General features: G+C 40.3%; 1 protein-coding gene across 1 annotated transcript in view; it reads right to left on the bottom strand.

Annotated features, from left to right (window-relative positions):
* Window positions 1–18,202, bottom strand: part of sorcs1 (sortilin-related VPS10 domain containing receptor 1) — a 215,398-nt gene that overhangs the window by 46,257 nt on the left and 150,939 nt on the right. The window contains exons 5-11 of the mRNA XM_073464743.1: window positions 14,860–14,933; window positions 11,813–11,877; window positions 9,960–10,078; window positions 9,673–9,762; window positions 7,080–7,259; window positions 5,858–6,004; window positions 3,878–3,980 (exon numbers count right to left, since the gene is read on the bottom strand). Coding sequence (XP_073320844.1) covers window positions 3,878–3,980; window positions 5,858–6,004; window positions 7,080–7,259; window positions 9,673–9,762; window positions 9,960–10,078; window positions 11,813–11,877; window positions 14,860–14,933 — 778 coding nt within the window. The remainder of the gene's footprint in view (window positions 1–3,877; window positions 3,981–5,857; window positions 6,005–7,079; window positions 7,260–9,672; window positions 9,763–9,959; window positions 10,079–11,812; window positions 11,878–14,859; window positions 14,934–18,202) is intronic.

The raw sequence follows: 18,202 nt of genomic DNA, 5'->3' as shown, positions 1-18,202 counted from the left end.
TGGTTTCACTTTCATGTTGGCATAGGTGATGATGGTTTCTTGACCAAAACAAATTCTGTTTGGCTATTCCCAGTGGTTATGATACGGTAACATTTTACCAAGTTAAAAGTTGTTACATCCATTCCATTCTTCCACTATCTACACCTGCTTATTCTGTGCAGAGTGGCAGCTGCAACTGTCACTTCCAACCACTTATTACATAGAAAAACTGGAATCTATCCCAGGTAAGAAATGCAGTCTACCAGAGGGCAGACACACATAGACATAGACATAAACAACCACAATCTCAGCTTGTGAAAATGTTGAGTCCTCAATCCACCAAACTTGCATATCTGTGTTGTGCATGAACGCTCTGAAAGGGCACGTTCATTAAACATGCACATATTTTTGGCGAACGGTGAACTGAAAGTAACCATTTGCAACTAATGAACGTGAACGGGCTTCGTGAGAGTGAACGCTCATAAGTACGCTCAGGCAAGATCAAATGGACGGGGGTAATGTTTCATATTGAGTAATCTAAGCATCATAGCTCAAGTTAATTGCAATTCATTACAAATCAACAACAACAATAACTGTTTACAACACGGAAAATTGATAAATATAACAGATGGATTTATCATTATGGATATATTATTATTTTAGAAAGTGTCCAAAAATACACTGCAGTCCAAAGCTGGATCACAAAGCTGCTCAAAGAATTCATTAGCTTAGAGGTCTCAAACTCAAATTAACTTGGGGCCACTGTTGGTATTGTCATCACGTAGGAGGGCCACTACACCGTTTAAGTAGTACAAGAAATTTCTGAAAATGTAGTATTGTATTTCCTTATTAACATAATTTTACAAAAAAGCAAACAACCTTTTGAATACATTTTTATTTGACCATTTTCAAAAGTAAGTGCAAATCTTTTTCCCCTACTCTAAATGACTTATTGAAACCTTGAACTGAACCAACAAATTAAATTCAATTGTAGTTTATTTCTATCCAGACACCTGGCAGCACTCTTGCTCAGATTTTCTTCATATTTAACAAAAAAAATGCAAACAGAAGTATATGTATGCACGTTGGTTTTTGACAGTGCAAATCTTTTTTCCTAATAAATAACTTACTTACAACTTGAACTAGGCTTAATGCAGTAGTCTGTGTTCCTGGTATTAGACTGTGGTTGGGCATATGGCAATTACATTACTCGCCCACTGCCCCCACCACTGTTTTGCATTTTAAAAACTCAATGGTCGGACAACGTACACTTCGATTACAAACTGCCAGAGGTGCAGAGGTGTCTACTCCATGCAGCAGTGGGGCCAGCAGCAGAGTCGCAGCACAGAGTAACTAGAGTCACATTTAGGAGAGCTCACTGACAAAGACGATGGCAGAGGATTTGTTGACAAAGCAAGAAGCAAAAGCTCCTGTTTGGCAACATGTTGGAGTTAAACTCAGTCATAATCTGATAATGTTAATGAGGGAAGAGGAGTTGTTACCTCACTGATACGTTGTAGGTGTGCATCCTGTTGCCTGCAGCTCCTCATCAAACAGCTCCTTCTTGTTCATTACTCCCACAGATTGAATAAAACTACTTCCTGACATATTTGGCTAGCCTGGGGGCCAGCAGTTTGTGACCACTGCATTAGCACGACAGTGCGGACAAAAAAAAGTAACTAAGTCTGGAACATGCAGCTGTCTAGAGATATTAAGTCTGTCGTATTTCATAGATTTTAATATTGTATATTACATAATCAACGACAAGGACGGGTGGTAATGTGTTTCTTGACATTGTTAATATAATTTGACCAACATCCTCTTTCTTTTAGTGTAAAGCATTAATATTACTTTTTTACTGCTAAAAGTGATGCCGTGCTGTAACGTTTTGCATTATAGTGAATTAGCCCCTACACTATTCTGGTCTGGGGATGGATGGGGTAGAGGTTCTATTGACACAGTATAGAAAAACAGAATATAGCTATGAACATGAACTGAGACCCATTCAGACTCGTGGAAACTGCTCTTTGGATTCAAACCCAGGACTTTTGTGTGTGTGTGTTGGTGTAAACCAGAGTGACAGCAATAAAAATATCAGTTAAAGTCACTCATTACAAAAAAAAAAGCAGCCCCTCCTCATCAGAAAAACTGCCATATAGATCAACTGTGCAAGCACCTTATTATGACCCATAGCCATGCTTGGCAGGAGGGAGGAGGTTACGGTGAGTGGTTGGGATAAACAAGCACAGATCTTTCATTCAGAAGATGGCTGTTCATGTCCAGTTTGAAGCCCAATTGAAGCCCTTCTAATTCAGCGATCAAACAAAATCAGTCAATTGTTTTATTCCCACATCCCTGAAACCTGTTTAATTTACAATGTTTCACAAAGGTCCAGACACCAATACTTTTTGTATGAGCTTGGCCTTCTCCAGACACCTGAGGCGTGTGCCGATGTGTTATTGACAGTGCCGGTCCATGCGGGAGTAAATATCACTGAGGTGTGAATTCACCTGGGGGGCTGCTGAAGTCATATTCCTCAATTTCTTTGTTTTCTCCCCACTGAGTCAGTAAGACTGCATGCTTTCTCTCCTGTGATCTCAGGAAACACAATGCTCTGAAGGCTGAACCATGAGGATTATGTAGTTTCTAGTGTGTTGGCTTTCTGTTCTGTTATTTGGCCCTATTCAAAGGTGAGGTGACACATGCATGTTGTACTAATACTAAACAGGGACAAAAAAATGAAACAGAAGAGCACGGTGTTGGGAGCTGCATTGCCATATTGGAAACATCACTTAACTGAAACCAAGATTTTTAAACTAACTGAAAGAGGCACATTTCTTTGGACTTTGTATTAAGTGACTTTCGTGCTATCTAATGGAAAAAAGAAACTCCATCAAAGGAGATGTGCTACTCAATTGTGAATGCCAATAACAAATAAATAAATAAATAAATGAAAAAACAACTCAGAGAAAAGCAGATGAGTGTGTCATTTCTTCTTTGTTATCTTGTGCTGAATGAAATTTAAGCACACCAATCAATACAGAATTAATTTCACAGTCTCAATCATTCTCAGCATTCTCTTACACCAACAAGGATTAACTTTTAAATCTGATTAATCATGGTTTAGGTTAAGATTCGGTTGCGCCAAACTTCAAAACTAGCTTAAATTAAGAAGAATTAAATACAAAACTCAGTTTAGTTTGTTTTTTTAACCTAGATAAAATTTAATTTTGTTGCACAAAAACTTTGAACTCCAATATAAACTGTGATCCAGTATTAACTTTAAAATTACACTTGAGGAGGTTTCATTTTTAAAATGTCTTTTTTAAATGAACTGAGCAAAATAATCAAGTCACTGGAGTAAAATTAAGGGACAGACTCAAACCAGCTGGTTGACTAACAGGGCATTTCCACATGTGGCAGCTTGGCTTGACTTGGTTTGACATGACACATTAGCCCAAAACAGCTGGAATTTATATCTCTATTAAAACAGGGCTACCTGCCTCAAGGGGTGTTTTTAACTAAAGAGCACTTGTCTTGAGTAGAAGACATTTAAAAGCAGCGGTCTGATCCATGACTGTGATTAGCAACCAGGTAAAGGTATCATTTTAGTTAAGAATGGTCATGACATAAAGAGTGCCAACAGGGGCTTAGTTTTTGAAGAAAACCCCTCACAACTCCAAGAAGAAACAGTACTACAAACATTTCAGCAACTGGCAGAAGTTTCATTCTACAAGACGAGAAACACACAGAGTAGGACTTTTTTTTAATTGCTAAAAAAAAAAATCTGAAAGAGTTTCAAAAGAGCTTTGTTTTTTCATGACAGCTCCTCTGAACTCCAAGAAGAAAGAGAAAAGAGAAACAACATGTCACTCAGAACAGATTCCCTCTCACCCACCTGATGCGACAATGATCCCCGGCGCTGACTCCCTGCTGGCTATGTTTCCAGATGTGTAGGGATTTGCAGACACATGAAGATGGAGATGTAACGAACAGTATGGCTGCAGAAGAGAAATCACAAACTCAATTATCGCAACTATCAAACAGAGCCAACACTCTCACCAAAAACTTTAACAGAAGCTCCTGAATAAAGCGACTGGATGCACATCCCTCCCAACCACTGGCGCCATATGACTGACAGCGGCCCCCAAAAATTAGGTTAAAAAAAAAAACAATATTCAATTATTAATCCATCATAATTAATTTAATATTCTATCCAAAATGCAGTAATGAAACTAACTGTCTCTTTGTCTTTACTCGTTTTTGGCAAAAAGTAAACATCCATATTGACCACCCCCCCTGTAGCTGCGTGAAATGGTACTTCCTGAGGGCAACAGTGCTTGCTAGCAGATAGGAGTTGCACAGTAAGCCCAAAGAGGAGCACCATGTTCATGCTCCCTAAAAGGAAATCTACTTTCCAAAAAAGGAAATTAAGTTGAAATTAACCCGTTAGCTTGATGTCCACAGTGAAACAAGCTACATTTCACTCCTCTCTAACCTACATTTAATCAGTGCAGGTGAGCGTTTAGCAAGCTAATTACACTGAATCAGTTGTCCCTGCCCCTCCTACGAGACCCTGTCTGCCCATACCCCTCCCCAACCCAATGAACCATCTCAATAGGGCGAGTAACATTGTCTTGAATGACATGTCAGTCAGCATCATTGCGGGGTTCTGTGGGAATTTATTTCTCACTTTTTTTTTACTATTACAAATTTTTTTAGGCTTTTTTTAGGCTTAGAGCAGACTGAGAACATGATATATGTCACACGAATGGCTGTATTGCCATAAACCTTGTTGTGCACAATCAAGACACAATATTTGATGAGCTGAAAAGATAACAATTTAAGGTTTTCAGGAGTCTTTTGTTCTTATTCATACTAAGAATACCTTTTAATTTGATGTAACTGATACCCATTGTTTTTATTTTGTGTTTGTTTGTTTTGGTTTCATGTACACTAACTACTAACTTGGGTCTTGGAGATGTGGTTACAGCAGTTGTGCAGGGTTCGCAGTGGCGATGGGGCCCAATGTGATCTATTCTCATGGCGGCGCTCCTGCTCCCAACTCACAAGTTTTATCACAAACACCAATTCCCCATCGGCTGTTCCCACCATTAATTTTGATTGGGATAACCTTTAGAGACACAATTCTCATTATGACCCAGCAAAATGCCGGTGGTGCAGGCCATGTTGTGACAGGCTATTTAGAGGTTAATCAAAACCTCAGACGTTTCCTGACAAATGACTGTATAATATGGGTAGACGACATACCTGCATTGCTAAGTGGTTCATTAAAAAAGCGGTGATTATTTTTTATATAAAGCAATGCTAAGAGAAGATCTCATGTGCCGTTCAGACAATGTGCAGTATGCAGTGGTTGCACAATCAATCACATCTACACTGTCATCCTACTTTTTCATTCAAGCACACATTTCGAGGAGGATGACTTAAGTGGGTGTGCTTCATCGACAAACACCACATCTGTAGTTACACAGGCACGCTGTTAGTGTCTTTACTTTAACTTTATAACTTTGGCTTTTGACAGTAAACTCGACTCGACTAGCCCATAAGAAGCACCCGACTTACAGAGGCTTTCAGGAAGACAGACAGAAAAAAGAAGCGTCTGCTTCTGTCTGACACCTCTTTCTCTCTGTGTTTCTTAAATGGGAGGTCAGCTTATTGGACTGAATCAAAATGGCTGACCTTTCAGCTCAGCAACCTCAGAGCACTCAGCTTTGACGGGCGCTGCTCTTTCTGAGCTTGGCCTCTCTTGGCTGCAAGGATCAGTCAACCTCTGTCAAGGCCTCTCTTTGATGGAAGTGCACACATATAAAAACACATATGATCGTGGCTCCTTTGCAGATATGCAGACACTCACGAGCTCACAGTGAATGTTGTTGGCCCTAAGGTCTTTGCCCGGGGCCTGCAGTAGCCTCCAGTCTCTGCCTCTGTTGTAGGTGATGTACGTCTTCACTTGGTTGTCCGTTTTTTTGTTGGCTAGGAACATCCCCTTTATTCCCGCCACCTGGGAAATTAAAAAAAAGAGCAACTCACAGCTCCAAATGAAAACAGAAGCACACTTCACATGTCTTTAAGATATTAGGCAGTTCCATAAGTCACACTGCAGAAAATGAATCAATGCACTGCAAAGTAAATCACATGCCCTGGGGCAATACATCCATGCACACTTACCTCTTCTGTATTCCCAACAAAGCCAGATACAGCTTCAAACATTGAGTCGGAAATGATCGACTGGCAGAGGACTTTTGATTAATCGATGTGTGTCTTAAATGAATCTGACTCCTTGTTGGAGGCGCCCAGGAATATCTCAGGGATACTGAATTGAGCCAGTGACAGTCACATTAGGCAATGAAACTCCACTTATTAGTAATTGACAGATACTTCAATCTCCTTTGAAGGAGAGATTTAGTATATCCTTTGTTTTGGGTGGTGACCTCAATCAAAACAGTAAATTTGATTCTATCAGCGAGGCCACAGTAAGACATGAGCAGCATCATCAAGATCCTCATTATTTTATTCAGAGATATAGTTTTATTCTACGTTTGGTGTATGAATTTAAAAATCTTGCCTGCATTTCAGAGCCTCAACGTTCTCCTTTGACACACTTTTTTTCTTTCGTTTTGGATTAGGTGCATTTTGTGAAGTGATATCTGCTATTATTCATCAAAGAAAAGAAATAATCTCAGCCTCCCAAAAATCTATATCCCTGGCACAATCCCCTTTGTCGATGTCAGCACGTTGAAGCTGCTTCGTATTCACATAATGTGATCTGAAGACTGTAGGCCTACGCCAGCAGGGTTCCTTACAAAATGACTTAACAAGTATATTTCATCATCTCTGCCTTCCAGCTCTAAATATTGATCAGTGTTTATTATACACTTTCAGGCTGGGCACTCATCAAGCAGGCCTTTATGTGATGCTGCTATTATAAAATGAATGCTGCAGAATCGGGGGGAGGTAGGCCTTGTTGGGGGATGGGCCTCATGTGCAGCATACAAATCTCAAACTAAAGAAGAGCCCCACATGATACACGAAGAACAGATTTGATATCATTTGCTACCAGGTCGATGTTTGTTTACCTCATAGAGGTCGACCATAACGTTGCCCTCGGGGCCCATACTGCTGACCACATTCTCCAGAGCCAGGGTGTAGTAGACCCCTGACGTGTCCGACACGTACAGGTTGTAGGTTTCATTCTGGTTCCACTCCTGCACAGCTGCAACCACACGGTTTTCATCTGTACTGATCACATGCAAGTCCTGGCAGAGAGGCAAATTACAAAGATACATCATGTCAGGTTACCAGTGTTTTGTATTGCTTTTTGATAGTAATTATATATTAATATATATTAATTATATTTTTAATAATAATGGTTTTTGTTTTTATGTGCAGGCTTTGTTTGACTATATTTTTAACCTCACTTTTGTGCTGTGGTGTAATGTGTAGTTTACTTTTTCTTCTTTTCTTTTGTCAAAAAAGTTTCTCACCAAACCTGCAATTGTGTCATCTATCAAAACAAAACAAAGGAAGTTTCCAAAGTATTGTGTTCAGAGGGCATCGAAGAGTGGGGGGGGGCAAGGCTTCTGCTCAGCTGCCAGCTCTGGAGGAGAGAGTCAGGTGCAGAGCCAGACATTCTGAAGGACTAAACAAGAATAAACACCCAGTTCTGCTCTGATCCAGAGCCGTTTACCCACAGGAGGAGAGCTCAGAGGTTACTTTTTAACTTATGGGATTATACTGGCTTTATCTTCACTCCTGTTTATCAACCTGACTGCAGCAGCAATCCATGGAAGCGACGTCCATTGTCAGGTGTTTATGTACTGTTATGTCGACTCCCAACTGCAGCTGGAGGGGAAATGCACTTACTTACTTACTTAGTACTCCATGAATGTAATGTTACAGAGAGGAGAGGGGAAAAAGAAGACAGAGAACTGGAGTCTCAGGTGAGTGCTTACTTCAATGAGAGCTTAAACTGGAATCCAAACATAGAGATACAAACACCTTTGGTGCTTGCCATTACTTGCTTCTTAGGGCTAACGTGCAGTAAAGTAATCTGGCTGTTTGGAGCCAATAAACTCTTGCACAAGTAACATGAATAATTACAAATGACCCAGCGGTCAAACTCACTTTGCTAGTGGTGAATATACCTTTAAACAGCCACCATTGCTGATAAAAGTATATCTGATGTGACTAAGGCAAAATGTTCATGGATGAGGTAATGTTTTTTTTTGTTTTGTGGATGAGGTAATGTTTAATTCAGCGGCCATTCCATTCCAACTCACCCAAAATCCATAGCTTTTCCCAGTTCATGTCATGGATTTTCTTGAAAAAAAATCATAATGAAACTTCTATTAAATCCACCAATCCATGACCTTGTAAAATCCTATAGCAGTACTCCAAATACTTTTTAGCCCTCGGAGCTAAATTTCAGCATTTTTGTGATTCCTTATATGTGTATATGTGTATTTTTTTCAAGAAACTCCATGACATGAACTGGGAAGCCCGAGCTGAGTTTTGAACATTATTGTAAACATTTGGGATAATGTAACTACACAACTCAACAAAATATATAACAAGGGTCTAGTTGTTTTTTAGACATTTAATGGAGTAATAATTATTTCATCCCTAAAATGGCATGGTTTGGTATGTAGTAATAAGATAAATATGACATATTAACATAAAAAGGATATATAATTATAATGAGAAACTGAGCAAAGTCTTAATTTGCAATTGTGGCAGCTCTACACTGCCATTAATGGTGTATTTAATGATATATTGTATTTTTCACTATAGCATTCATTGTAATTTTGAAAAAAAGGCAAAACCTTCTTTTAAAGCTCTTTGAATGCACCTCCTAAAAAGAAGAAAGTCTCAGCACTCACATTAATTTATTCTAAAATCAAAAGAATAAATACGCAGCCATGAATACACTAATTTCTAGTTAACATTTGAGAAAGATTAAATTAACAATCAAAAACATGATCTCTTAAGTCTCATTGAGAGATGTGCAAACTTTTCGACTGTACACTGTTCATACACCCCTGCTGCGTTTAATCATGTTCAATAATCAGTCTTACCTCTCTTCTGTATTCACTTATTTTAACTAAGAGGATACTACAATCATTAACACTATGTCAGGCCTATTGGGCAGAGATTATGCTGCTGAGGCCATGCTGTTTGGTTGTGTGCTTCATCTACCTCTGACTGTGCCAATAACACCTTCCAGTGAGCCGACAGCAACTGGGGCGCCTAGGGCTTGATTGAATAAAACATGTTTAATTGTCAATGGGGACGTGACAGGCGAGGCCATGTGCACACGGAGCAGCGCAGAATAACAATTCTGGAAACACTGTTAGGGGTTACTTTCGGCCTTGATTTGCCCATAAATAACAAAGAGAGTGTCATGCGGAGCCAGCAATGAACTTGTGCTTTAATACAACTTTAGCCCACATACCAAACAGTGCTGGAAGCATACTCTGTGTAATTGAATGCAGAACAGTTTGACGAATTGCTGCAATACCAACTAAATTTGAAATCTGTCTCACTGTTGTTGTCGACACACGATAAGTTATGAACTCTTGCTAAGGATCAATTAATTATTTGTTAATCCTTAAGAGCTCATGAGCATCTGTTCATGTTCATTTGAATTAAATCAGACAATATACTTGTTACCTTAGGCAGAGTGTACTTGGGCAGCTTCATGGGTGTGAAGACATCTCTTTTAGCAGACACATAGTAGATTGGCCTCCCCGCCGTTGACACCTTAAGGTGATGAAACCGTTAAGTGAAAACATTTTGGAGTCACATAAAAAAACAGATAAAGCATTTTTCACCACTTCAGGGAGGCATAAAACTGCACTAATAGCACCTTTCTAAGAATGACCTTGAAAAATTCCTGCAAAATCACCACACTTTCTGCGTCTGATGCTTTTCACTGAGCAAACTGGACAATTACCTACCTGGACAAAAACATACTCATCTTGTACCACCAGAGAATTGGGGTCAATGTAGCCGGGGAATGGTTTGCCCTTGTTGGCATCTGTGCAGTTCTGCAGCTTGCAGGTGACATACAGCGCCTCTGCTCCCACAAACACATACACAAAGACACACACATACCCACACGTCAAGCCATGGCATCAGTGATGGTATTAGCCAATGAAGAAAGGCAGCCTTCAACCAGGCCAAACAGCCTCTTTTGGCCTCCTACATTACTCGTGTCAGTAAAGTGGTCCCAGTAAGGGAGGAGCCATGCGGAGGGGAAGACAGATGACCAGCGAGGCAAATTGCTTTCTTTACCTTCAATTGCAGCGCTGGGAGAGAGCCTGTCCCCACATGTTAGCCACTGCCAAAATGTGTCGGCTTCCACCATACGCACCTGATCAATAGTGATAGTCATCTGACATGACTGATCTTTGCTATGTGTGCTTGTATGATTAGCTTTTCTCTATTGTGTTGGCCTCAAAGAGAGCGCTCTGACAGAAAGGAGGGCCTTTTTAAAACTAAAGCTAGTCTCAGACTACAGACGATTTAAAATCGTACTTATTCTGATATCAGGTCATTACGAGAATCTTCACAGATGTTCTTCTATCTCATCCAGAACAAGATCACATTAAAAATATTGGCACATCACACACTCATGTAGAAGCTGACTTGCCAAAGGGGCAACAGCTTGCAGTAGTTACGTAAAAACTTTGAAGTAAGAAAGCGGAAAGCAGAGGAAACAAGTCGATAATTATCAAAGTCAAACGCATGCTGGAGCCACGCTCTAGCAGCAGCTACCACGCAGCAGCTACCACTACCACGCAGCCTATGTGAACACAAACACAGGAGTGAGCAACAGCAGCTCAGTAACGCAGCCGCCACGCAGCACACAGGCATCCAGTTTGTCCAGCCTGTTAGGTTGTAGCACAGGCTTTCTGTTATAAGTTTGTCGTCCTGATCTGCCAGTGGAGATTATTCCCTGATGATGTAAAAAGGGGCCACGATTAGGAACTGACCATAATGTATTAAATCAGTGGACTTACCCCTTGAAACATAATTTTATCAAAGTTTACAATATCGATTGTGAATATATTTTTTGTTGAGACATATACACTGATCAGCCACAACATTAAAGCCACCGACAGGTGATGTGAGTAATGTTGATCATCTAATTACAATTGAATGTTCTGCTCAGAAGCCTATGGTCCAAGTACACCCCCTAATGGCAACAGCACAGATTGAGCATCTGTCGGACGTGTTGGAACAAGTCCAATCCGCGGAGGTCCCATCCCCCAACATACAGGACCTGAAGGACCCACTACAACGTCCCTGCGGTGCCTGACACCACAGAGCTGTTTTTGCTTTACATGGGGAACCTGCACAATATTAAGTAGGTGGTTTTGAATGTTGTGGCTGATTGGTGTATATGCAATGTACAGCATTTCTTGGACAGATAATGCTAAAGTAATAAATTGAAGAAATTATGGGAAAAAATTTACTTTCCTTCCAAGCATCCTGACTTAAGTCAACTACTACATTAATCCGCAATATCCCAGTGTCAATCAGTCGGATGAGTGATATTTCTCCAGACTGTGACAGCACCACTGAGTAAAATCACTTGCTTTTAAAAGTATTCTAATATATGCATTACTTTTCTCTCCATTGTCATTGTGCGTCCCCAGACTCGGCCATTTCCGCTGTCCCTGTGCATTACCCTTCAGCAGAATTGTCCACACAACTCCCAATTCCTCTGTACTTTAACACAATGCTCAGGATACACTACAAAGACACGAGAAAAATGGAGCGCTGAACTTGGAATTCAATTACTCACGTCCTTCAGAGATGCTGGTTTCCAGGTGAATTAGGCCCGGCTCTTTGTCCAAACCCATTTTCGACCTGAAAGGTAGACAAATGTGTTTCAGGAACATCACCATTGGTCTTTTTGCCTTTGGGCAGATGCCACCTACCGTATAAATGCTGTCTGACCTGAGAGATTGTATGCCGCAAAGTCAGACAAATTTATTACTACAGAGAGGTTAAGCCAAGTGCTATGACAGTTGTGGTAAACATCAACAGGAATTGGCCACAGGAAATAACTGTGTCTTTGTCTTCATTATGGATGACAGTTTTAAGTGTAAGGGAGAAAGAACTTCAGGTTTACTGTGTGATCTAAATGTTTAGAGCCGCCAGAAGGTCCTTTTCCCCCCAGACGGATGGAGGAAGATGTTTCCTGACATCATTAGGAGAGGAAAAGCCATTGATTTTCTCGCTACTGTAGGGATGTCCGCAGATGGAATAGCATATAATCATTATGGCATTAAATATGTATTAAAAAGACTGGAGGATCAGAGGAGAGGCAAAGGCAGAACACACGGAGGGAGAGAGAATGAGAGTTGGAGAGAGATGGGGAAGAGAAAGAGAAAGAGAGAATGTGTGGACACAGGACACACATAAATGGAGAAAGAAAAAAAGGGCGTGTGTGCGAGGGGGGAATGAGAATCCACCATGGCTTCCAATCATTATACATATTGATATTATTGGTGATTTCACAGATGAAACACAACTGTGAATAGGATGGCCTACTTACCCAAACCGCATTTCCATTTTGAATGAATAATCCATTCAGGTACCCAAGAACAGTGCGAGGTAAGAAAAGAATAATTCTTTGACTTAGAGGACTTGTGTGGCTTGTATATATTCACCACTTGGTGATGGGACCTTCTAAGTTGCTGGCCCACAGTAGTTGTTTGAATGATACGGGTTTGGAAAGCTGCACGCTCTTTGAGTAGTTTTTATGTCAGAACAGGTGGAAGAAAAATGGACATAGTCATGAGATGGAGCTGTAGCCTTGCCAAAATATCACATAAAGGCAGCTGCAGATGTTTTTGTAGAGATTTGTAATGTCCTACGCAACACATTTCATGGCTGCACTATAGCAGTGGAATTTAGAGTGCTGTTTGTTCAAGTTTGCACCATACACACCCGACCTGTGCTGTGTGAGCAATCGGCACACAAATGAGCTTATGACTCTCCATCTTCTTAACATGTCTGGTCACATGTACAGCAGGCATAAGCTCCCTCTGCAGCCTCATTACCAGGGCTACCACTACAACTACCGAACAGTGTGCGTCCCAAAATAGAACTCTGACAGCTTCTGCAGCATCAGCCCTCTAGGCTCCCTTCACTCTTGACTGCCCAGCTTGTTACTACCCTGACAGTTCCGCCACAGTTTGTTAAGGTGAAAGCTTTTTGTTAGGTGTTAGTTATTGTACAAAGGCCAGACATGATAGATACCACTGAGTTGGACAGCAACTGTGTCGTGACAGTGAGACAATTGAACTGAAGAAAAAGTGGGAGACCAGGGATTGATAATGTGAAATGTAACAATTAAAGGTTGCCTGCTAAATATTCATCTGAAACATGAACAATCAATATGCAACAATTTCAGACAGTCACATAATTTCATAATTGGCTTGAAAAGCCTTGCTGAATGGAACCATTAAATTATTTCAATCTTATGGTTTATTTCATCTCTATGGATAGGAATACTCTGATTGCACCCAAATATGATTTCAAAGCCTCTCTCCACAGCTGAACACTGTCGCTCACATCATGTAACTCTCTGCGACAGAGGATGATCAGGCATGTCAGACATATGAATAATGAAAACCTTAAAAACCTCTCTGGCTCCTCTCTGCTCTTCACTTTGTGGTGAGGCAATGATATAATCTGTCCAGGACATTTACAAAGCCAAAACTGCTCTTTATATGGCTTTGAGTTCAAGTTTTCAAGCTGTTCAAGCTGATCATCACAGAATTATTGTTTTGTCACAGTTCAATAGTATTGCTAGAAGATGTTGATGAAGGTTCTCAGTCATCCATGGTAGATCTAAGTGCTGTATAGTAGGCAACAGGACTTGTTTGAGTTTCTTGAAGATGTTTCAGCTCTCTTCCAAGAGGCTTCTTCAGTTCTAACTAGGCAGGCTTTTAAACTCCGTGTGGGAGTGTCCTTACAGAGTCGTTAAGGATACGTGTGAGCTCTGAGTTTCAGAGTCCTTAGGGCCACTTGTGGGTTGTTGACCCAGCCAGCCTTCATGTAGGTTCATTTTCATAAAGACTAAACAAGTTGTAAGAAGTAAAATTTGAAGTGTGTAAAACTTGTGACAAATGTTGCCTGTAAAGTCTTTCTTCCATAGGTAATAAACAGTCTTTCTGTCAGCTGTCCAAACTGCAAAATCTAAAATTCCATCGAAATCGCACAAAGATTGTCTCCTCAATTAAAGCAAACATCATTATGTCATTTTGATGTTTGGAAAAGTAGAGAATGGATAATGTGGTTTTGCTGTTCAAATTGACCGAGGGCTCTATCTTACGCTTGGCGCAAAGCACATCAAGAAGCAGCGCACAGTGCTGCACACACACATTTCTGGTTTCAGACTGGTGCAGTTGTCATTTTCATGCCCAGTGCCCACGTTGTGTGAATAACAAATATACTTGTGCTCATCTGTGCGCCCCTGGGTGTGTTGGTCTTAAAGTGCAGTGTGGTCAGGTGCACTGATGGCGCATTACTATCTCGAGGTAGGAGAAAGTGTCACTTTCCTGAACAATTTTCTAAAGATGACTTCCAAGATCGTTCTGAATAACAAACCCCCTGGCATGTCAGTTTACATCAACATGGGCTGGAGCTGAATTAATTGATAGGTACTAGGTAAATGCAGCGCTGCTCAGAAAAAACTCACAATTAGATATTTTTTTCATTGAGTAATGACCTGAATAAAAAACAAATGCTAATACTGTATCATGGTGATGATTTTAGATCTAGTTCATAATTTGTTCATACCTACAACATGTTTAACCATGTCCATATCTCTGTACTTACCAGTAGAAACGATTGGGAGCCACTCTTTCATGCACGACTTGCCACCTCCTCCCAAACTCCACCGAGCTGTAGAGCTGTAGCAAGACAACCAAGCACCAGTGAGTGTTTATACACATACCATCTTCATCAAATTCACCCATTTTGCACAACACAAGCCGTCCTACTATCAAATGCCGTGTTTGCACTCAATATGATGTGCATTTGCAAATGATATTTTCTCTGGGTTTGTTTTCACACATTGATTTACTAAGTGGCTCAGTGATCCTTATAATAGAAGCAGTGTAACGACAAGTGGGAGACGAACTCTCACACTGCCACACACACACACACCTACTGTATGTGCAAGTTCTTTATTTGAATCCACTAAATTAGATTAGTATTTACATAAGATTTGAACACTGCAGATGAATAAAATGGCATAAGGCCATTTAGGGATGCAAGCATTGTCTGCCTCCCCACACGACAACAAACTATGGCTGAGATCTTGCAGAGATTTTTGCCACACAGACAATGAACTGCAAATTAAGATTGGAACCATAAAGAAAATGTACTTGGCACAGGTTACTCTCCACTAAGAAAATGCACCTTGCCGTAATAAGGCTGTGAATGGAAAGCTGAGATGGGGAGAGGAGACTGAGCATTGCGGGTGGTCTCAATACAGCCATTGTTCACTAGTCAGTAAATCACTGGAATGCTGAGATTTTCCCATGCTACACAGAAAGGGTGGAGAATGCATGTGAAATCTCTGAGTAATGGAACTAACTGTCCATAGAAATAAGAACCCTTGTGCGTCTTAGATTTGTTCCTGTGATTGTTCCATTTCAGAGGTCCCTGTTTAAGCTGATTTAAGTAGTATTTTTTTTAACCAAACTAATGAATTAGGTCAATATTAAAGTGTCCATCCACATGAAAAAAAATATTTAGGTTTCTCACCATGCAGCTACTATTGGTTTTATTTCCAACTGAGATTTCTTCCTCCAAATATAACTGAAGTGAATGGAGTTTCATTTATGGAGCTCACAGTGCTGAACATTATATTCAATAACTTCTGCAGCTAAGTGTCTTTCCAGAACCAGTTTTCCTGTTTTTTTATTGGACCTGCTTCCCACGAAAGAGAAGGTCTCATTGAAAATGTGTGACATCTGGGTGTTTCTGAAAAATATGTAATTGCGTACGTATTTATTTTATTTTTTTTAAACTGCATTGACCAATATTTTCATATGAAGAATGGAATAGAGCCACTTGTAGCTCATTGTTTCGGTTTTCTGGCCAGCAAATGTTCTGTTTTTGTTACTCAAATGCTTTCATCAACCTCATTTCTAGGTGCAACAAGCAGATGTTTTCAGGGACAAAGGGCTTGTTGATTTATTTTAGTTAAATATTAAAACAAATTGAATTTACTATTCACTAAATGCTACCTGCTTTTCAAAGTTAGCGACTCACTGGTGAAGCATGTAGTAATATGCAGTAATATTTCTCTAGAACTGGTGGGTGCCAAAACAGAGCAGACCCAGTGAGCAAAAAGTGGTCTAGATCACGTCTTTTAGACGTCATTTATGGACATCCAAGATGTCTAAAAGACGTCCTCTGGGGAGCCAGAATGAAATTTTTATACGTCTTTTCTGGACGTTTATATGTCGTTTATCAACTAATTCTGGCTGTCCTTGGACGTCCAGATCATAGCCATTATGAACGTCTATTCTCAACTAATTCTGGATGTCAATGGACATCCAGATCATGGCCTGGCCCGAGGAACATGATATCAACCTGTTTTGGACATCCACAGACGTTGCCTGCTCAGTGGGGACTTTTATAATTGGTAACTGGCCAACAACATCATTGTTAATGTTTCTCTGACTGCTGGATGTTTTACAATTGACAACAAACAGACAAACCAACAAAAAAGCAAAAACTGAATAACGCAGTAAAATGTCTCTGCACCATTTTACTGGTGTGGAGACAGTAATCTTAGAGAAAGATATCTCTTAACCTTGGTGAATAAAACTACAACTATTTGCATGGATCCTGTACATATCACTAGAGATAGTGCAGTAGAGTTAAGTAGTAAAGTACAGTGGCCATAATGTACTTTCATAATTTATGTTCTGACTGTTCAATTCCGATTCAGAAAAAAAAAAAAATGTCTACAGTCTAAGCTGCCAGTAGAGATAAATCGGGGTCGATGCAGTCATGCTGTGTCTTAGCCCCTTGTGCCCCAAATAAGTAATTCTTAGTTTGCATTCTGCCTATGTATTCTGTTGGTTGCTCAGTAAGTCAACAATCAAGCTGATATAGTCGCTAAAGTCATTTTGTCTCCAAACACACCTACATCCTCTGACAAAGCACAATGACAAACCCGTTGACTTTACAGCTTACAGCTGGGATTTAACGAGGCGTAAAAAGTTATTTCAATGTTTTAAGATGGACTTTTTTCATTTTAGGCATGGGCAACCATGCATAATGTGTAAACAATCATTTATTAGTGGATAACAAAAATGTGACTCTGTTTGTTTTTTATTAATTTATTTTCTAATTATATGTATTTATTTTATCCTGACGGGTGGCGTGCGGGCCTGCATTTAAAAAGCGTCCATGGGGACTATCAGATTATCACTCTGCTAACAAGAGAGCTATTATTTGAATTCCTGATTTGCTTCATGACATTTTATTATATTACAAACTATATATTCACTGTGACTACTGCATCTGGTGTCTGTGTATTCTCATTCCAAACAGGGAGAGGCAAACAGCATCGGTGTTGAGATTTCCATGACTCCTCTGCCAAGCTGTGCTAAGCAGATGCAAAGGGGATGTGGCTTGGGGAGGAGGTGGGGGTGGGGATGTGGGAAATCACTTTGACTAATTATCCTCCCACAGCAAGTTAGTATGTAGCCAAGCAAGTGACAGTGAAGAGGCAGAGAGCAGGAGAGGGGAGAAAGTGAGGAGGGGTTGGAGGGATTGACGCAGCCTTCACAACCTCCAAGGGTCTCTCAATCAACAAATGCAGCAACACTGCCAGAAGGAGGTGAGGAAAGTGAAAGAGAAGCAGTTTTGGGGTGGAGACAATGTGTGTGAGTTAGGGCATGGGTGAGAGATTGGGTGGGAGAGTGAGTCGGCACCTGACACATGAGGAGTGAAGACACAGCACAAACACACTCCAAGAACCACAGCCTGTTTCAGTAAAACTTTAACAAAAGCCCTTAAAGATGCCGAAGAAATATGTTAAATTGTGTCCTGCAACCAGTTTCAGCTGCTCCTACAACAACTGCTTTAGTCAAATAAATATATAACTATTGTTAATTTTACATTATGGACAACATTTTATCTGTGTTGTTAACCTTGT

This window comes from Pagrus major, chromosome 1 (genome assembly GCF_040436345.1).
Source record: "Pagrus major chromosome 1, Pma_NU_1.0".
Taxonomy (NCBI): domain Eukaryota; kingdom Metazoa; phylum Chordata; class Actinopteri; order Spariformes; family Sparidae; genus Pagrus; species Pagrus major.
The sequence above is the reverse complement of the archived record's forward strand: the minus strand, read 5'-3'. Positions and strand labels throughout refer to the sequence as shown.